This window comes from Myxocyprinus asiaticus, chromosome 19 (genome assembly GCF_019703515.2).
Source record: "Myxocyprinus asiaticus isolate MX2 ecotype Aquarium Trade chromosome 19, UBuf_Myxa_2, whole genome shotgun sequence".
In the NCBI taxonomy this organism is placed as follows: domain Eukaryota; kingdom Metazoa; phylum Chordata; class Actinopteri; order Cypriniformes; family Catostomidae; genus Myxocyprinus; species Myxocyprinus asiaticus.
Window position 1 is genome coordinate 15582460 of NC_059362.1, and position 22261 is coordinate 15604720.

General features: G+C 39.4%; 2 protein-coding genes across 2 annotated transcripts in view; one reads left to right on the forward strand and one right to left on the reverse strand.

Annotated features, from left to right (window-relative positions):
- The window catches only part of LOC127410369 (protein PRRC2C-like), a 56737-nt gene extending 46168 nt beyond the window's left edge, over positions 1-10569 (forward strand). Inside the window, exons 24-33 of the mRNA XM_051645588.1 lie at positions 1174-1360; positions 1598-1801; positions 2147-2268; positions 3031-3179; positions 3732-3966; positions 4213-4509; positions 4852-4955; positions 5382-5508; positions 6777-7001; positions 8502-10569. Coding sequence (XP_051501548.1) covers positions 1174-1360; positions 1598-1801; positions 2147-2268; positions 3031-3179; positions 3732-3966; positions 4213-4509; positions 4852-4955; positions 5382-5508; positions 6777-7001; positions 8502-8753 — 1902 coding nt within the window. The 3' untranslated portion in view covers positions 8754-10569. The remainder of the gene's footprint in view (positions 1-1173; positions 1361-1597; positions 1802-2146; positions 2269-3030; positions 3180-3731; positions 3967-4212; positions 4510-4851; positions 4956-5381; positions 5509-6776; positions 7002-8501) is intronic.
- Positions 10570-10611: 42 nt separating this feature from the next.
- On the reverse strand, positions 10612-18088 carry LOC127410389 (myocilin-like). Its single transcript, XM_051645635.1, has 4 exons — positions 17232-18088; positions 13196-13261; positions 12803-12901; positions 10612-12139 (listed from the first exon to the last, which is right to left on the reverse strand). The coding sequence occupies exons 1-4, from the start codon at positions 17707-17709 to the stop codon at positions 11352-11354; spliced, it is 1431 nt and encodes a 476-aa protein (XP_051501595.1). The 5' UTR covers positions 17710-18088; the 3' UTR covers positions 10612-11351.
- Between the last annotated feature and the right edge of the window lie 4173 nt (positions 18089-22261).

The window sequence follows — 22261 nt, forward strand, 5'->3', positions numbered from 1 at the left end:
AGCCTAAATAGAAGTACTGTGGCGAATTCTCCAAGAAGCTTTGTACATCCTGTCTGCCAACAACCAAGAAAAACTGTGTCCAGGTGTACCTAGGAGAATTGGGGCTTTTTTAAAGGCAAAGGTGGCCACGCCGAATATTGATTTTAACTTTTTTATGTTTGCTGGACTTTGTATGATGTTAACTGATAAATGAATACTATTTATGGCATTATTTTTAAAGACATCCTCACTATGCAACATTTTTCACAAGTGCCTAAAACTTTTGCACAGTACTGTATGTCCAATGCAATAATTGATCCTAACTGGGCTATATCTGGACTGTATCTAGACAAACAAGAAATTTGATGGCATATTTCATTCATTCATTTTTATATATAAATTCCTTGTATTACAAAACTTGTGTATTTTTTTATTAAACATTGTCATATGAAAAACCAGTTAGTAACGGCACTGCTTGATTAAAGTCTCACAGGTCTAAAGTCACATGACATAACAGTAACAGTTCCAGAGACAGTTTAGACTGTGTTCTGTTGTCTAACGATTTACTTCAAGCTTGTAAGACTTCAACAGTTCCTTTTTTTTAATTTCGAGTTGGACATTCATAACTTGCATATCAGTGTAAGATTAATACTATACCAGACTAGACCGGAAACACTATATGTTTCACACTTTAGATTCAAAAGAATAGGCTCATATGAGTCATCCTTTCGGGAATCGTACTGTTCCGGAAGCGCTGTATGTTTCGCATTGTAGATTCAAAAGAACCGGCTCATCTAAATTGTTCTTTCGGGAATTGGACCAATCTGGAAGCGCTGTCTGTTTCGTGCTGTAGATTCAACAGAGCTGGCTCATCAAGAGTCATTTGTTTTTGTTTTACGCTTTTGACCCAGTAGAGGGCAGCGCTGCTGCAGAAATGCGCTGCTGGAAACAGTCATTTTTAACATTGAGTATTTCAGTATGGTGTTCCTGCTGCATCTGCAGAAAATTCACGCAAGGGAACCGTTAACGGAACCGAAAGTCACAAAGATCATCTGATTTCAGTATTTTGTAAAGAATGGAACCAGTTCTGAACAAGAACTGGTTCTCGGTTCCCAACCCTAATCAGGGTTCATCATTTATTTCCACTACATCGAAAAACATATTTTAATCTATGCTCCTCACTGTGTTCTGCAGATGGAGTCTGCACGTAAGGCATGGGAGAACTCCCCCAGCCTTGGAGAGAAGAGCTCGCCTGTCACTTCTTCTGCCTCCCCCATCACCAGTGGAGGAGGAGCCGGCGGTGCCTCCTTCAATTCCTTCTCCAGTGCTTCAGTGCCTCAGATACCTGTGGCCTCCGTCACCCCCAGTACCTCCTTGTCCGGTAGGAGTACATGCTTTACCCCTTGGCTATTTAACTCTGGTCCTGAAGAGCCACTGTCCTGCAGTGTTTAGCTGCAACCCTGATCAAACACAACTGCCTTGATTAGCTAGTTCAGGTGTGTTTGAGTATGGTTGGAGCTAAATGATAGTGACCCTCCTGGACTGGAGCTTTACACTCTTACATACCAGCACTAGACATGGATGGGTAGAGTTTCAAAGTTGAGCTTTTTTTCTAAAGGATCTGCGACCTACACAACGTCCTCTCTCAGCACAAAGAGTACATCGGCATCTGACCCCCCCAACATCTGCAAGGTAAAGCCCCAGCAGTTGCAGAGTTCGGGAATGTCCAGCAGTAACTTCTCCCAGCTGGGTTGTGTGCCCTCTCTCTTACTACAGCAGCAGCAACAGACCCCACAGGTGTTCGTATCCCAGTCTGCAGCAGGTAAATAGTTTAAAGTACATCTCACTCTCACGCAGCTCTCAGTAAATCAGTCTTTTTGTGGTTGCTTTTTTTTCTCTCTCAATGTAGTTTAAAGCAATTAGCCATTAGAGTCCTGCATTGCAGTTATTTCATAATGGTTAAGTGGTGTTTTTAGGCATTACATTTTATTTTTTTTACCCCCTTGGACAATTTTTCAATGGTTTTGAATGCAGCTAATCCAATACCTTTTTAATGCCTTTTTAAAAAGCATTGATGTTTTTTCTAACAAACTTCTAGTTCTTATTTTTTGTGTCTGTGTTTGTCGTTTGAACAACATGTCAAGTTCTTTTGTTTCTAATTTTGTAGGTTCTGCAGCCCAAATCCCAGCCTTCTACATGGATACCAGCCACTTGTTCGGTACGCCTCACCCTCGCCTGGCTCCTCCCTCTATAGCCCAGCAACAAGGATTTCAGCCTGGACTCTCACAGGTATAAAGTTCTCTGCAGTGTTCCTTCTTCAACCACCAGGATCAACCTATTAAATCATTATCTTGCACAGGATGATACAGAGACTTAAAGGGATTGTTCAACCAAAAATTACAATTCTCTCATCACTAACTCACCCTTATGCCATTCCAGAAATGTAAGACTTTCTTCTGCTAAACAGAAATTAAGATTTTTAGGAGAATATCTCAGCTCTTAAGGTCCACACAATGCAAGTGTATGATAACCAAAACTTTAATGCTCCAAAAAGCACATAAAGGCAGCATGAAAGTAATCCAGACGACTCCAGTGGTTAAATATGTCTTCAGAAGGGTATGATAGGTGTGAGTTAGAAACGGATCAATATTTAAATCCTCTTTTACTATAAATTCTCCTCCCTGCCCAGTAGCTGGCAATATGCACAATGCGAATCACCAAAAACAAAAGAAAAAAGTGAAAGTGGAGATATATAGTAAAAAAAGGACTTAAATATTGATATTGACATTAATATTTCCTGAATAATGAATGTGCAAAGCTATACATTTTCTGATGGATCGGTTATGTTTGACGGCAGTGTGTATATGCAGTAGACACACCCAGCTCTGAGATTTCTACAGACTTTGCTTAGCCTGTGCGAAACTATGGTAAACGTTACAGACATCCGCAGTAATTACAAACATATGTCCAGAAAACTTATCCCATCCAAATAGGGCTTAATTATAGGTTGATTGAAAAGCTTATTAATGGGTTGTGATTGTTTTCCTGTAGCCTACGGCAGTGCAGCAGATCCCCATTCCCATCTACGCTCCTCTGCAGGGGCAGCACCAGCACCAGCACCAGGCCCAGCTGGGCCTCAGCACTGGACCTCCTGTGTCTCAACCTCAAGACCTCTTCAGCTCATCCATGCAGCCCTACAGGTACTGGAGCATCTGTTAATTTCAGAGCTCTTCTGCAGCATTCAGCCCATTGCCTGATGTACTGAATGCTTTAACAACAAGAAACATGAGAAAGTAAAATATGTAAAAAAATAAAATAAAAAAAAAAAACAGTTTGCTCTGTCAATTTTCTGACATTCTCTGAAAAAAATACATAAGAATGCCTCTTTTGACGTCCAAAAAGTTAAATAAATCAGCCTTTATTTATTTTTTTAAATCATCTCGCTATAGTATTTCATACTAATTATGAAGCTGTACATAGAGATGCCAGGTTTTCTTGCCTAAAATCTGGACTTGGTTTGAATTGGCCCTTACTGCTGCTTGTCTTACCAGCCATTGTTTTATGTTCAGAACTGAGCAGAACATAAAAAGCTGGTGGTCCTCTTCTGGAAAATGAAACTTTCTTCATGTAGTTATTTTGCATCAATAGCTGTTTTCTAAGTCCTCATCTTTGCCATTACTAGTTGATTAGAAAGTGAGTTAGCTTATAAATTGTGCACTCTTTTTCTATTTGTTTCACTTCTCTCTTCACAGGTCTCAGCAGGCGTTTATGCAAAGCAGCCTCTCCCAGGCGTCTCCCATGATGCTGTCTGGCACACCGCTGCACAGTTACCCTGGGGTTCAGCCGCCAGAACTGGGCAAGCCCCAATCTAACCTGGCCTTCCAGCAAACATCAAACACCCAGCACATCCCCATCCTGTTTGAGCCCCAGCTGAACCAGCCCTCTGGCATCGGAGGATCACAACTGATAGACACACACTTATTGCAGGTGAGAAATAACCACCTGTTGCTCAGGCTTTCTTTGTGTAGCCTCTATTCAAGTGCATGGATCATTTAGAAAAGATTATTTAGAATGGTATTATGTTCTGTTTGTTACATATAGCAACTAATTTTTAGCTTTGGAAATACGTGTTTTTGAATATGTTATAGCAGCTGAATTTTAATCTTTTCCCTTGTTTAACCTGCCATGACCTTGTTTTAAAGTGTTTATTGTATGATCTGTGTTGTTTTACAGCGTCAGGGAATGAGTCAGCACTCAAACCTGTACTCTGGTCAGGTCCAGCAGCAGACCAGTTACTACAGCTCAACACAGAGTCCCAGTTCTGCCCTACAGCAGGTGACCGTTCCTGTGCCAGGTTCACAGTTGTCTTTGCCCAACTTCGGTTCTGGTGGCGGTCAGCCGCTCTTGGCTTTGCCTCCAACCCCTCCCCAAGCTCCACCTCCCAGTCTCAACCGTCAGCCCCCCAACAATCCGCCCTACCGCAGCCTTATTGGACAGAATACACACAGCATGATGCAGCCATCCAATAAGGTTTGTGTACAAAAACTCTCATTCACTCATTGCCTGAGATTTCCATTTTCCATTTAATTTTTAATTGCAAACATTGCAGTCCATCTTTGTTGTTCAGTTTACTGACAATGATCAAGGTAATGGCTGTAGTTAGCACGGTAGTTTAACAGAGCCCAGATTGTTCTCTGGACACATTGCTGCTTCAAAATATAAAGCAGCAGTGTAGAATTATATTTTGCTGCTTTGATTCATATTTATATTTAATATAAATTAATATTAAGTATTTTAATTCATTTATATTTTGCCGTTTTAAAATATAAAGCAGCAATATGTTTATTAAAGAACATGCTTTATCTGTTATAGATGTGTGAGATGGATCTGAAGCTCTTCAGTGGTGGAATGGATATGAAGCCTGGAACACCACCTGTCAGTGCAAGAAGCACTACCCCCACTTCTAGCCCTTATAGGTGTGTATAGGTGCATGCATACAAGTAGTGGTTGACCAATATTCTTTCAGTGTTTGATGACGATAGTGAGCAGGGTGGCTGATATAATGGCAATATATTACGAATAATACAGTTTAATCATAGCAGATGACATTTATACCACCTTCATATGGAATTTTTTAATCATGACTCGCATGGAAACAAAATTTGCAATATCCATTGAGAAGGCTGTTGATAGATGTTTGAAACTGACACAAGGTAGTGTTAACACATTTAATTGGCCAAGCAGACATGTTATCATTGCCGATAACATCTCAAAATGGCCAATATATTGGTATTCCACTAATACAAAGCTTATGGATTATGTTCACTTGATACATAATTCTTATTCTTTTATTGAAATGTGTGGAATTTTTTTACTGACGTCTTGCTTGTTTGTGTTCTCAGGGCAAGTTCCACGAGTCCCAGTAGTCAGTCTAGCAAGATGAACAGTATGCTGTATCCCAAACAGTTCCAGTCTGCATCTGCAGGAATGCGCATTGCCCAGCACTTCCCAGGACAGTTCAACCCACAGGTCAGATCCTGAACACACATAAAACACCAGTCCTGGTGTAGGGTTGGGCGGTTTTTCTGTTTTGACACGTTTTTTTTTTTAAATGTTTTTTATTTTTTATTTTTATTTTTATCGAGATATTGCAAACACTAAAGTTAGATACGTTGCAAATCCACCAAAGTCTGAGTAAGGAAGAGTAAAAGAATCCCACTCCCAATGTGATCAGCTGCACGTGTGTGGCGCTCCAAATGAACGTGCCATGTTTACAACACGGAGACTGCTATAAAACACAGCGGTAATATTCCCAGTTGTACACAGTGTGATTGTAGCTCAGCTTCATCCATCATGCAGATATACACCGGCTTAAGCCCATAACTGGCCTCGGCTTGCACATGTTGAAGAACGGTCTTCTTTTCTTTTTACCCATAAAAGATGTGTTAGTTAGTGACCGTTGTAGGCACTTCATTTCAAATCATGGAGAGGCTATAAATGGGAGAATCAAACATCCGTCGCTCCTTTTGCCATGATGATTCAGATAAATTTATTGCTAAATAAGAATTATTGCTTTGTTCTGTGACATGTTTCAAGTGTACTGCATCTATAGCCAACATTCGGCAAGCGATCATTTTGAAACTCTTTGCGAGTTGAATTGTAAAGTTATTTCATATTGCTGCGCTGCTCAGCGTGAACTGCTAAAGGACGCGTCTCTATCTGCAGGGGTTATGAATATACACACATGTTTGATATACAATGAGTACTTTCTGGATATACTTGATAATTTATAGATATTTATTCCTAGAAAACTTTCTAGATAGACTTGGTTTAGATAAAATGAATACCTACATTGGCTAAGAATAATTTTGCAGCTTATTTTTAATAAGTTTTATTATTCTATTATTTCTGAACATCTGTGTTTATTAGATTTTAATTTATTTTACATACCCCTATGATGCATTTGTACATTTTTTCTTGCACACTTTGCTTCCTATAATGAAAAGAACTTGGATTTCTCTAACCAGGTTGCCTTGCATTCTAATAAAGAACAAACAATTTGAATCGTCCATAAATTTGATAAAAATCGAGATTTAATTTATCGCCCAGCCCTATCCTGGTGCCTTTCAAATCTTAATCTGTAGGTAGTTGTCTGATTCTGATACCAGTGCCTAATCAAACTACACTTCTGGGGAAAACTTGACTTGGGCCATTTAACAACTGCTAAGTGTGCACGTGTATGTTTTGTTTTTTGAAACTTTGCCATTAACAGTTTTACATGTCTGTCATGCATACAGATGTTGTCTCAGGCCAACATGGTGTCTCCGCTGGTACGTCCACCCCATGCAAACTCCTTTCCTGGAGGGATGCAACGTTCGGCTATGGGTCAACCCATGTCTCCTAACCTGAGCGGAGGTCTGATGCCTCACCCTAGACCCCAACACCCTCCACGTGGACCCTCTGGTCCTCCTTTAGCACCCCGTGGCACACAGGCTTCCTTGAAAGCAGAACAGGACCTTAAGGTGAGCATTGGATCATGTGAAATGTTATAAGATCACTTTAATTGAGAGTTCACTTTGGGCATTTTTTCACCTAGTTCGTTTGAGCACTCCAAACGGTCTCAGAGCGATATAACGTGTATATGTGAACAACCCAAATGTTCTCAGACCCCCCCTAAAAGGTCCCGAAAGCAAACCATACTCAGACCACCACAGGATACTTTTAAGTATTTGGAAATATTTTAACATTTAAAATATTATTTTTCATGTCATTCTGTCCCTGTGCAATATTAATTTTTAAAGCCTTATAGGAAAATATTGCCCTATTTTATGATTTCAAGTTAAATATTAATAAATTACTAAAGGTGTTTGTGAATTAAGCACATACATACACCTTAAGTATGACAATTTATGCCAAATGTCATAATTGTCATAATTGTGACTGCCATGGGGTCTTAGTTCTTAAGGAGCTGTGGTGTGAACAACAAGGGGTCTGAGATCACATCAACACAAAAAGGGCCAAAAAAGAAACTGGGTCTTAAGTCCACTTGCATTGTAAACACAAAAAGCACTGAGGTCATTTGCAGCTGGTTCCCTTTTTGGTCCACTTTAACTGAACTGTGTTTGGTTAATTTAAAACCGACTATATGTGAAACCAACTTTAAAGGAATATTCCAGGTTCAATACAGGTTAAGCTCAATCAACAGCATTTGTGGCATAATGTTGATTACCACAAAAAAAAAGCACTTGCATGAATTCTTCTGTTAAAATTCCTGTATTATTTGAGCTGTAAAGTTGTTTAAACCATTTTTACAGTCGTTTTAGGGTTTTTAGGGACATCCCTTGTTACATCGTCATGGCAACGAAGTTGTAAAACTGGATATAACGTTACACAGAAAAGGTTAGTAAGTGATTTTATCACACTGAAATAATGTTAACACACATTGTCTATGTCTTTTGAAATAGTAAGTATTTGAATGTTCACGGATTGGCCCCATTCACTACCAGTGTAAGTGCCTCACTGTAACACAGATATTTGCTTTTTTTTTTTTTTTTTTTTTTTAAGAAAAGGACCGAGTCTAAATTAATTTATGTGGTGATCAAAATTATGCCACAAATGATGTCGATTGAGCTTAACTTGTACTGAAGCCGGAATATTCCTTTTAATGTGGCCAATCCGTAAACATTAAAATACTCCGTTTCAGAAGTATTGCTTCAAGACATAAACAATATGCGTGTTAACATGATTTTAGTGTGATAAAATCGTTACTAACCTTTTCTGTGTAAAGTTATGATGATGTAATGTCATCAAACCCTAAAATGACTGAAAAAATGACGATTTAAGATTTTAATCTAATTGTCATCCCTTGAAGCTCAAAATGTTTACATCTTCTGCTGGGTACCTGGGATCTGTGAAATCTCTGAAAATGAGTAAGCAGATAATGCTGCCAAAGAAGCATTATCTACAGAACTCAAAACTTATTGTTTTCTCTTTCAGTCTAAATATTCACCTTTCTCTCTCAGGCTAAACAGAGAGCTGAGGTTTTGCAGTCTACCCACAAGTTCTTCTCTGAGCAACAGCAGCTGAAGGCTCCAGTCAGCAAGTCCACCCGCGTGGAAGGAACAGGCAAACCCACCGACAGTGTCACTTCAAATCACCAGGGGGCGCCATCCGACCGCCAAGAGTCTAACAAACCTACACCTCTAGCAACAACCAAACCCATCCGAACGGGTCCAATCAAACCACAGGCCATCAAACCAGAAGAGAGTAAATAGTGAGAACTGCTTCAGAAAGGAAAAATGGATAGAAGGATGGACGGAGGGGCCTGATGCAAAAAGGGCAATGTACTACAGCACCTGAAAGCGGTTTAAGGAAGTATAGGGATCTAGAGTGATAGAGGTTTATTATGAGGTTCTGTGCATTTCTCTCACATGTACTGTGCCCATCTTCCTCATCCTTTTATCAGTCCTCCATTCTCTCTTCCGCTGTGGTTTGCATTGAGGTGAAACTACCCCTTCATTGTGTGTGTCCAAAAAGAGAACTGTACATCCCCAGTGAACAATGAAGGTTGAGATCAACACGAATTACACTGGCTGCTGAGAATGCCATTTTTATAGCAATATGATTTAATTCCCCCCTCCCCCCCATGTAGAAACATGTTTTAAGCAGGCAGATTTTTCATTTTTTGATTGAAGATGTTTATCCCAACTTTGTTTTTTGGTTCTTTAACTATCTCAACCAACTCTGTAAGTTGTGGCAATAGTGATGTGATAATTGTGTACACACACATGCATATCACTACTGTGTGTGCGCGTACATCTCTGCATTGGCTGCACTTACAATTACCTTCTCTTCATAGTTTCACCTCAACCACATGTATTGGCCTTAACAATACAAAGAACATAATTTCAGCAGATTAGGAATTGGTTACGGATGTATTTGATTAAATTCATCGATCACAGTCTACACTGTGAGCCTTCCCTCCTGCCTTCTCAGTAGTCTATGCCTGCAAGAATTGAAGATTGTGTGTTTGCGTGTGCGCAAAAGACCCTTGAATCTTTAGCCAAATGTTAGGCATCGAGAGACCTGAATCATTTTAGATGAATATATATGATTTTGGAAAACAGTGAGCTCCACTTGGTCAACAGATAGTAGAATTACCTTTTTGTTTTTTTTTTTGTTTTTTTTTGGTAAACGGTTCCTCCAGTCCAGGCTTATGTTTGATGTGTCCTAAGATTAAGACCCTCCCCTTATTTTGTGAATGTGAGGACAGATGTAGACACGCCCACTTCTCAAACTAGCTCCAGTCTTTCACCTTCAAGCCTCTCCACAAAGCTCCCAACCATGCTGCTGAACAGCTCTGACTCTCCTGACCAATCACTGCAGAGGAGGGGCGAGGTTTGGGTTGGGGCGAGTGGTCAAGCAATTTAGGTTCAATAGTAAAGAACGTAGCTGCCAATTTAGAAGACGAACGTTGAGCGCAAGGCAGCCAGACTCGGTGGGGGGTTGGGGGCAGGAGTGATGAAAGTCTTGGAACAGAGGCCCTCAAATGTTTGAGCAAAAAGGACTCCTGGTTATGGTGATCACAGGCCTGAGTTTACAAGGTCTTTCTCCAAACCACTCCTCTTTGGTTGCTAGTACAAAGAAGGGGACTGCAAATGTACAAGGGTTTCAGTAAGGCCCCCCATTTCTTGTTTGTGTAGTAGGAATAAGAAGCTACAAACAGAAGGGGAGGAGAGGGAATTGATTTTTTTTTTTTTTTTTTTTTTTTTTACTTGTACAGGGGTTAAATCGCTGTATTAAAATATGTAAGGTCTTATTTACATTATCCTGGTTTGGTTAAAGAAACTAATAAAATAATATGCTGTTAAAAATGAACTGTGGTTGTTTGCTGTGTAATGGATTAAATAATGACATCGAGTGTGTCCACCAAAAATGAATTGTCCCACTGTCCCAATACATTCAAGCGTTTGTGTGTATAAATTTTGCAGTGCCATTTTTGGAGATGTTAGGTACTGAAACCATTGGTCAGCTCTAGTCCATAATCTGTCCAACTTTAAAAATATTTTAATGCAAGCATGAGACACTACAATTCAATCCTTAAATCCAATAAAACACCACACACTTTTTTAGTCTTATTTTTTTTTTAATATGTATTTGCACATAAGTTAGTACAGTTCTGAGAAGTAGCCATAAGATCCCAGATCTTAACATCTCAAGCAGCATGTGATTGTCTTGAAAGGCAAATTCATAGAGAAGGGAAATGTTCATCATATACAAAGCTAGGACAGTATGAAGAGAATGTAGGGATTTGAATGTGTACACAAAAGGTCAAGATTTTATTGTTGTTTTTGAAGTTGTCCATCTTTTTGTACTAGATCAATTCAGTGGCAGGCTAACTAAATAATTGTATGCCATTTATAATTTTTCCCCTTCTTTGAACCTGTATTCAGTACTGTAAACATAAAAAAATGAGACCACTTACAAAGGTAGAAAAATATTTTCTCTAACATGAGTAGACAAATCCAGTGAGAAAGAAAACATGACCTCAAAAACATTTTATCATGATACATGACTAGATATGTAATATGACGCTTTAGAATTTACATTTTGTAATGTGTTGGTCAAAAGAATGTCTTTGAACATACCTCGAGCATCTCAGATGAAGATGTAAAGATGTGCAATATAGTCACTGCTGTTTTGGTATTAACATTGCATCAGCATCATGAATGATTATAGAACATTGATACTTGTCCAACTGAGAGTCTGTCATTATCTATGCATATCAGTAAATGCAACTACATTTCAATGGCTGGTAAAACATGATAAAACATCACAAAACACTTAATAATTTGGAATTTACACTGATCGCTTTACTCCTGCTTGCCTAGCCTCACGTTATAAGATATGATGTAATGGTTATCCCAAGCAAATAGCTTTCTCTGCATCGGGTTGTAGTCTACCATGCTGTTGTAGCGATAGCGGTTTTTGAAGGGCACTGAGATTGCTTTACCCTGGCTGGTCACAGTGTCATACATGTAATTTATGGTGGTGTTCGGCAAGGTGTAACTAGCGACCGTGTACAACTTGCCGCAGATCATAAAAGCATTAGCCACTGCTGTCTTGCGAATTTTAGTCTCCCAGGTGCCCCTCACCTCCAAGCTGTGAGGGTCCAGCTGGGAGATCACAATGACGCCCTTGGCTTTGTTGGTGCTGTAGATGGCCCAGAGACCATTCTCATCTACTGCCAGGTCAATATCTGTGTAGCCACCCCAGGAGTAGGGGAACTGACCATGGAAGCCAGCATGTGGAAGATCACGACGGGCGGCAATGCTCTCGGATAGTAGATCATATCTTAGAAGTGTGCGGCTGAGCCTTCGCTGGTAGTACAAGGAGCCCTGGTACATGGTGGCGCCAGTGCTCTCCACAGCTTCTGGCAGGAGGAGGACTTTGGTGGGGAAGCCACGTGTCAGCTGGTCCATGTTTTCATACCCGAAGAGTTGACGCACTTCAGATCCCACGGCGTCGATACGCCATAACATCTCTGGACCGTAAGGTTCCGTGGCTTCTGGGTCCTGCATCCAGACACCGTACTTACCAGAAATACTATCAGCCTTACGGTGCATCTTAGGTTCTCCTACCCACACCAGGTCACCACAGCCTTAAAAAAAACAAGAGATAGGACACTTGATGGAGACCATTTATGAAAATTTTTGAGGAAACATGAATTTGAACATCAGATTGCACAAGGACTCAATTAGTTGAATGTTTGACAGGTTGAAATAAGACTTAACCAAACCAAAATCTGCTATATATGGCTAAAGGTGGAAGAAAGAACATCTTGTCCTAGCATTCCAGTTAGTGTAAATGGTTAGAGGCAAACTTATCCTTTCCTAAAATACCCTGTAAGGGAGAAGTGTTGGAGTAGCAGGGGTAGGGAATACTTGGCAGAATTTGAAAGCCTTGTCTGGAAAAACCCAAAACTCAACTGTCTTGGTTTAGTAACATGGTCCTATCAAGTGATCGCATTACCATTTTGATGCCTCACTAAACATATATGACTCCTTTAATAAACCAGATTATTTTAGCCACAAATGTATTGGTAAAAATAGCTGTATTTGTGTTAGTCCTGTCAGTAGGAATTAATGACATGCTCAGTATCATTTTTTCAGGGACCTGAGATGGTCAGATGGTGTGGCATGGCTGTTAAATAAATCAAACTTGACAGTCCAACTGATAATTTGAGATATTTTAGAAGGCAAAAAGACATCAACTACTTTGTATCTCTTTGTAAAAGGTCAAGGTTAGGGTGTGAAGCACTCACCTGTGATGTCTGCTGGACCATCTAGATTTGGGGCAGAAACTTCAGTTACCACGGCTGTCAGCTCCTGATATCCCGGAGACTCATTATGCCATGCAGGATCTGGAAAAGCAAGAGAGTAAGAGGACAGAAATTCACGATTGTCTACTGAATTTGAGATGTGTATGTGAAGGTGTTGATGTCTACGCTTATCAACCCTTCATTATCCTAAAGGTAGCCAGGAATCATGACATAGCAACAAGGATATCAAAGAATTCCTGGTTTTCCAAATTAGTCTTATAAGCACAGAAATGGAAGACTCCACTTGTAAAGATGTCTGAATTCATTGATTATCTGGATTCAGTTTGTTCCATATATGAGCAACTGTAGGGTTATATGTAGGGTGTTACATGTTACCTGTTAAACTGCTTGTGTCTCCTTGAGTATTCCCAGGTCTGGATACCAGGTGAGAGAGGGCAGATCCTAAAAGGCAAGGACACATGGTCAACTCACTGATATGATCTGGGACTGCTTATAAAATAGACCAAAACCACCAGCACGTTAGGTTACTTGCGTAATCCTGGTTCTCTGATAAAGTGAGGTATCTCACTATGGGAAACACCTCAGGCGTGACAGACCATGGAAGCAGCAATAATACCACATCTATCCAAAGGGCACTATAATAATTCGGTAATGCTGCTGAATGGTTAGAGGACCTCAATGATAACCCAGAGTACCATGACAGAAGTCTAAACTAGTTAAGTGGTGCTGAGTTCTCTCCTCCTGGTATTGATCTTCACTTCCCTGAGAGTGGCATGTTTGTCAGGTGCATGGTTTTGGGGGTGGGACTGGCAGCTCTACTGACAGTCAGGAATCTAACAGAAGGAAATAAACAGCTCAGAGTAGATTCCCAGCTGTCCCGGAGCTTGCCAGACTCCAGACATCCCATTACATATCCCAAACACAGACGTGCACTCCAGCAGGGTGCACATACGCTGGTTAACAATCTCAAATAAAACCAAAGCAAATCATATTTAAAGCTGATGTGTGTCAATTTACTGATGTTAAAATACTTTCTCCTTTCCAGCTTAGTGTGCATTAGTAAGGCGTAGGTAGGAATTCCTGAAAAATGTAAACAGTGTAGCTCCACTTCTGGCTCAACCAATGGTGTGATTTTGGAGCGGGACTTCTTGATTTTCAAACAATAGCAGAGTGGTCACAGACTTATGTGAATTTGGTGACAGTAGGTCGAAGGTTCTGCTGCTGAACTCCGTTTGTGCTTAATGAAATTCAAATCACTGCCCCGCAGTGTCCAAAACCGGAAGTGTTGTTGAAAGTATAGGCACTTGTGGGCTTCAGTTTCCGGGTAAATGTCCACAGAGTGGCGCCAAAAGCGAGTTGTATTTTTAGTTGTAAATTATGTAATACAGTCAACAGGAATGCATATTTCATTAACCCTAACCCTTAACCTAACCTTCAGTGGAGTAAAATTTTAGACCAAAAATGCTACCTCTGATTCATGCTTACCATTGTTAATGTGAATCTGATTACTTCTTGGTTCCCATGGGACCAGAACCCTTGTCTCGGAGGCTTTTTGAGCAATGTGTTATCAGTAATGTTAAAGAAAAGCAGCTATGGTTGATTGAATTATTCAAAAATGTTTCATTGGGGATGGCGCTTGTCTGTGTTTGCTGTGTAATTCAGCAGTATGGGGTTGATTTCAGGGTACATGAACATTCGGAAGCAACGTGTCGATTTCCTGTGTGATTATGTTGTTTGGAAACAATAATTTTTGCAATTCTATTTGGTTCCACAAATGGCTATCGAAATTACACAGTGCAGCTTTAACCTGAACAAATCTACATGCACATACAAAGACTCACTCATTATCCACGCTCCCTGTCTTTGTTTGTCAGACTGTCTCATTTTATTGCCCAATGACTAAATTGCATCTCTTAGTGCTTATGACAAAGCAATGCTGCCACATTATCATTAATGGATGATCATGTGTTAACATGTTTACAGGTTTTTATAATGGACCAGATTACACACTGAGATGTGAACATCTGGAAGCTGACTTTGATTGGTTGCTTTGACGAGGGTTAGAAAGGGGAGCTGATGATGATTGCTCGCTCAGACCTACAGAGGGAGGGTCTGAAGTTCAGCGTACTTTATCCGTATTATTTACACATGCTCATGGACAGGTCTATCAGTCACTAAAATGTAACTAAAGCATGGTTTGTTTGCATGTGTTGGAATCTGTATACCATGTCTAATGGATCATATGGATAAGGCAGAACTCTCTATAACAGCTCGTAGCATGTCCCAGGCTTATTTTTTCACAAGTCTTCAGACCCTACTTCTTGAATACTTTGGAGTCTTTGTTTTACTGTTTAAATGTTTTGAGTTTTGCAACACTAGGTTCTGGAGCAGATGCCAACTCTTCTTAAAATTCTAATTCATTTGCAAACATTTGACTAAACATTTCCAAATGGTCAGATCTCTTGAGTCAAGGCATTGGGAATGTTCTGGATAACATTCATAATAAATGAGGTGACGCTGTCAACATCCATATGCCTAAATGGAACAGGATTCCTGGTCTATTTTTTATTTTATTTATTGCAAGCTCTGTGTGCACGTTCAATTGGGCAGCTTTAATTTCTTCCTTGCTTCATTACTAGAAATTAATTGTGGCCATAAGTGAATGTAAATCAAGTTTTCATACCCTTTGGTAAGTTATTGTTTATTCAGCCCCTTTTGAGCCAGTGTTCATTTCCATGATAGTATGTTTTGGGTTCTAAGGGACTGTAAATCCCAAAGCAAAACACTACCACGCTGGATTCAAGAGGGTGAAGACGTGCAAGACAGATGTTCTGTTTTTCTTGTCAATCTTAAAGACCATTAAAGACCCAGAGCCCGTCTTCCTCTCGCAAGGAGGGTTTCCACAGTCCGTTGCCTCCTTGGCCTTCTTAAACTCCATCTTTAGGTTTCATCCTGTTTTTTCTACATGTATGGTGCAGATGTGAGGAGCTGTGGTGCTGAGCACAGGCGTCAGCGTTAGAAGTAGAACAGATAGTAGTACGTGAACAAGACTTATTTTTATTTTTGAGGTCCCCCTGCAAATACGCTATAGACCACCGGTTGAGGAACACAGCACTAGAGGATATAGTCCCTGACATGTAAGGCAAAGCTTAATAGTTGGCCCCTATGGTGCTGCACGGTGATATACACAGTAGCAAGGTGAAAATGTATTATGCGTCATAGCTGTTGCTATACATGTATTGTAGCATGACTGGAATGCTGCACTGACCAATCAGCATCCAGGACCAGAACTATTTTATTACATATTTTAGTGCAGAAGCAGTGCTGATTTATTTATTTTATGATGCTCCTATGGTTTGTCTCTTCAGGTAACAAATGTATTTTGTTAACGGCATATGACAGAATTGGGGGGAATGGGTTATTTTTGACCATTTTTAAACTTCAGTAATGCTTAAACACTACATGTTTTTACTTACCAATACTTGAATTTAACCAGCACTTACAACCCCAGCAGGGATCAGTTACCCCTGACCTCCACTCCTCCTCATGCAGTATTAGTCAGTGGTCTGCTGGGAGCTGTCAGAGAGACTTTACTGCCAAGTGTTAGAGCAGTACTAATGTTTTACTTCTTCTGTGGGTCAACCTCAATACCTCTTTCATCTCTTGCTCCATTTGTCATGTTTTTCCTGCCCTTATACAACATGACAGACAGGAGAATGTCTCCTAATTAAACTTGAATCTATCTATATGGTTCCCTGCTGCTTTAAGAACGTGATCAGTCATACCTGCTTACCTGTTAGTCATATGCACTGCTCTACTGTAAGTATGATTCATTTAACTACCAGGCAGGTTGAATTCTGGAAATACACACAGAGACATTAAGTGTCTGTTCCACTGTGTCAGTCATTCACAGAAGACCCATGTGCTCACACCCTCTGCTTTCCCAGACATCACACCTATTTACAAGTCATGCCACACTAAAACTGACACAAGATGCTTTGAACTGTAAACTTTTCACAGATAACCTTAGATTCCACTGACTGACATTTAAGTGTTATGCAAACAAGACAACAGGTACAAGCAAGAAATTATACAAAAGTATTTTTACATTTAGTGGAACCTGGTGGATAAAGTAATAAGCTTGGCGGCAGTGGGGTTTGGAGGGCAGCAAAAAGACGCTCACAAACCGAAATTGTGTTTCCTATTAACTCACTTAGCACTTTATTAGGAACACCTGTACACTTACTTATTCATGCGATTATCTAATCAGCCAATCCATAATAGACCATAATGTTCCTAATAAAGTGCTTGGTGAGTATATATGCCCAAGTATATGAACTCTAAATTTATATATATATATATATATTCATATATCGCAATATGATTTTTGCATGGGTTGGTCAGTACTCACCTGATCCTGGTCTGAAGCTTTTGTCATTTTGCGGCACTCTGGGAGGAGGTTGCTGCATGCAGGGTCTGCTCCTTAGCCTCTCAGCCTCTTGACGGAGCTCCTCCATCCTCTCCTGAAGGTCCTGGACCTGTCTGTCCAGTCTTTGCTTCTCTCTCTGGAGTTGAGCATTCTCCCCCATCATCTGGTTGTAAGCCTCCTGGAGGCCTGACTGAGGTCCAGAGCCCTGTGATAACTCAGGCATGGCATCTCCTCCTACCAGTCGGGTGACCAGCGCCTCCAGCAGCCCCAGACGAGACTTCAGGGCCTCCACCTCGGAGCTTGAACCTGGTGATGGACAGCTCACCTCTGTGGGACTGTCCACCATAAAGCTGTACTGACAACGGCCGTTGCGATCATTCGCCCGGTGAAAACTAGCGCTGCTCTGAGTCTGAGTGCCCAACAACAGGCAGGAAACACACAAAATTGTCAAAAACAACATTTTGAGGTGGACCACAAAGATCTGGAAACTTCTTTCTTGTCTATATCAGATTCTCTTCCTCTAGGATACCTTCTTGTCCCTCCTTGTTGCTGCTGATCACTCGTCTATCCTTTCCTCTTGAGAACCGGCACTAATCAGTTCTTTCCCTTTTATCTTACAAGCATAACCAGAGAGTTGCTCAGTTCTCAGATGTTCCACCAATGACCTCTCACCTAACTCTTTTCAGTCTTTTGCTCTTGTCTTCTCGTTCTTGGCTGTACAAAATGTGTCTATTAGGGGCTGGTAGCAGATCCTCTTGCTTTGATTGGTGATGGATCTCTGTGATTCCACCTTAGTTTGTATCTTCAGGTTGGGAGTCAGTTTCTCTGAGTCTGGAAATGCTATGCTGGGACTTATTTATACAGTCAGGGAGGAGAGGGAGGGAGGGTTAGACGGAGGTAGAGGCGGGATGCTGTGTGCTTTAGGGATTGCCCCCAAACAAAAAGACCATTCCAGAGCTTTCCCTTTCAGAGAGTTCCTTCACCTCATGGAAGGGCATATGGGAGCATGTGTGGGATGGTTTATGTGCCATTTGTTTGGCTATGTGTGCAGAAAGGCCGTGAAGAGCACAGGTGAACAAAGAGTTTGTTTATACCCAAGATGTGCTATTTAATGCTTTAAAGGCTCAGGTATCTTCCTGCGGTGTATTGCAGTAATGACTTATCTAATGCTCATGCTTGTACAACTTTTGGGTTGGGGTTATCAGTAAAAATGATAATTAGCTTTATATAAAAAGCAAAATAATTGTATAGTATGTCCTCATTTATATAGCTAGGTAAACCTGTGTGTGTGCTTTAGAATGTAACCAAAGAGAAAGTGCATACCTCTCTGCTGCCTTCTAATTTGGGTGTTGAAGTGTATGTAGTGCTATCAGTTTGCTGCTTAAGATTCACAGCCAGGGGATCCCACTGTAGGGTACCCAAGACACAGGTTACTAAGAGGGGGGTCAATTTGCATAGAGTTACCACTGCTGGACAGCCCTGGATGGGGGTTTCACAGTGTCGTCTTACGTGTGGAGTTTAGGGAAAGTTCATTTGCAAACATCTGACTAAACATTTCCAAATGGTCAGATCTCTTGAGTCAAGGCATTGGGAAAGTTCTGGATAACATTCATAATAAATGAGGTGACGCTGACAACATCCATGTGCCTAAATGGAACAGGATTCCTGGTCTATTTTTTATTTATTGCAAGCTCTATTTGCGCGTTCAATTGGGCAGTTATAATTTCTTCCTTGCTTCATTACTAGAAATTAAATGCGGCCATGAGTGAATGTAAATCAAGTTTTCATACCCTTTGGTAAGCTATTGTTTATTCATAATGTGATGCAAACAGGACCAGAGATCAATACGTGTTTCGGATGTTACGGATAGTGAAGATGGATAGCATTTGTAATTTAATATATTTTTTAATTTAATATAGAATTTAATATAACATGAATTACAGCATCAATATGAGGTATTAGAATGCTCCCTTGCCCATTTCTTGTTTCTTATTCTGTTACCTTCACAATTACTCTCTATTTAGAGAACACTCTACCTTCTTTTTCACACCTCCAGTCTTTAACTCTCACTTTCTAATCTCTGATCTTTCATTTTTTGTTTTTTCAGTTTGCACTGTAAACATTGGCTCAGGATGCTTATACACTCTTTTATCTTCAATATGGCCCAGATGGCTCTGGACTTAAGCACTGGAATATTTCTAACCCTTCATGGAGGCCATTTGTTTTGTTTGTGTTTGCACGGGAAGTCTGAATTTCTTGCCCAGCTCGCTAAATCTCTTGTGAAATTTATATCAGCTTTCCAAGTCTCTTAACAATAAGGTTCAACTTTGTTAACCAAGTAATCATAATGAACAATGATGTCAGACAATGCTTTGCTCTTGTAATACAAACACCTTTTTGGTACATACTCTTCCTGGCCTCTCACAGTTGTTATGAACTTACTTGCTTAAAAATCACCCTCAGCTCTCTCTGAACCACTTCTTTCCCTGTTTGTCTTGCTTTTATTAGTGTGTGTGAAGGTGAACTGATAAATGCTGGATTGTAACACTTTACATTGATGCTCCCTATGTTGAGGGTTTATATAAGTTCATTAATTCTAAATCATTTATATGCAGTTATAGTAACATGCATAAAAAGGGCAACTTTCATCCAATACCTGCCAAATAGTGAGCATTTTAACTTGCATGTTATTAATGCTTAATAAATACACTTATTAATACTTTATTATAATCAAAAACATAAAATGCCCTAATACATGAATTATGTCACTATGTAGCAAAAATAGGCTTTTGTAGTGAGAGTAAAAAGAGGGATTATGTCATTTTGCCACACTCTGCTTTGTGTTTATACTAATTATTGTAATGTCTTGACACACTTGCTTTGTTTCCTGTCTCGTCACGTTGAGGTCAAATAAATGTTGCTTCTCTGAGTGCTGTCACAACTTACTTAAAGGGACAGTTCACTCAAAAATTCTCTCATCATTTACTCACCCTCATGCCATCCCAGATGTGTATATCTTTCTTCTGCTGAACACGAATTATGATTTTAAGAAGAACATCTGTAGATCCATACAATGCAAGTGAATGGTGACCAAAACTTTGAAGTTACTTTCAAGGCAGCATAAAAGTAATCCATATGACTCCAGTAGTATAAGTAATCCATATCTTCAGAATCTATATGATAGGTGTGGGTGACAAACAGATCAATATTTAAGTCCTTTTTTTTTTTTTTTACTATAAAGGTGTAAATGGTGAAATCATGGTGAAATGAAGAATGTGAAAGTGAGAATGAAGATTTATAGTAAAAAAGAACTTAAATATATATGTTTTTTACCCACACCTATTATATTGTTTCTGATTATATAGATTTAACTACTGAGTCATATGGATTACTTTTATGCTGCATGTATATGCTTTTTGGTTCTTCAAAGTTCTGGCCACCATTAATCATTGTATGGACCTACAGAGCTGAGATATTCTTCTAAAAATCTTTGTTTGTGTTCAGCAGAAGAAAGAAAGTCACACATCTGGGATGGCATGAGGGTGAGTATATGAGAATTTACATTTCTGGGTGAACTATCCTTTTAAAGTCCTCTGAAAAAACACTTTTCAGGTCTTCATGCTCATTCACAACATATATTATATAATAAAATCTGGTGATCATGAAACCATACAGAACTCTTTGTACTGTTTTCTAATGTTGGCAACTCCTTAATAAATGCTTCAAAGCTGCTCACTTTACATTGAGGTAAATTCACATAGATTACTAATATTGAATAAGCTTTATTAAGCATTTATAACATGTCAGGTAAAATATCTCACTATTTGGAAGATATTGCATGAAGGTCATCCAGTTTATGCATGCTGTTATAACCACATATCAATGATTTATAATGCATTTGTAATTGACATATTAGTGATTAATAATGCCCTTTATAATCCCTTAATAAAGGGAACATTCAAGTAAAGTGTTACTGACTGAATATATACGTTTGAATAATTACCTTTCACAAACCCTTTTAAAACACACACTATTTAATTACAAGACCATGCTTGCAAAAGGAAGTCTGGATGTGACAAAATGGTGGCTTATACATCATTTGGTCTGTAGACAGTGAAAGATGTATAAAAGATATAGAATAAAAGCTTAGCTTCTTTCAATCAGTGTAATCCTTAAACGTCTATTCTATTAATAAAACACATTTGTTTAGGCTGAACTCTTGAATGTCTTTTACAGAAAGGATTCTCTGAACTTATATTTCATTATATCTGTCACAAATAAGAACAAACATATAGTGTATGAGATGTATTTTCAGCAAGTTCAGAATTGCAAATTCTTAGCAAAAATGTTTTGCTTTTATTGACTCTGCTCTCTCTATTCAAGTACATGTACCTGTCTTGCAAAGGTCTGAGACAACATGACTTTGAACAGACTTGACAAGTTTTATGTAAAGGATCTGATCCTGTTTTGAATGGGAGACACACAAATACGCAAATAAGACATCTTTAGTTATGTAACTAAGGAAAGACGGCTTTCATTGTGTCAGTGATTAAAGACTGGTTGGGGAATTTGATTATGCAACACTATGGCCCTCAAGCAACTTGCTGTTTAGAGTCTGAAAATGTCAAAAGCTGTTCCAAAAACTTCCATCTATAAACTGGAAATGTCAAAACCCTTGACCTAAGTATTAAACCCAATCCTTCACCATTTGTGCAATGGACACGATATGTCAAATCATGTGACTTGTTGATGAAATGTGTGCTGTTACTTTTCTAAGAGACTTAGGATTTTCGCCCAATGGACAATTAAATAGGCACAAAAATCCAGAGATAGACCGATAATCGGTTTGACCGATATTTTTAACCGATATTTACACTTTCCACTTAATCGGTTCTTTTATATCGTGTTTACCGATAAAGTTGGACATAAAAGACTTTATATTTTTCAATATTAAGTGAGGTGCTTTTAACAAGTGTATATTGCAGTTAAAACTAGTCAAATTAATTCTTTGT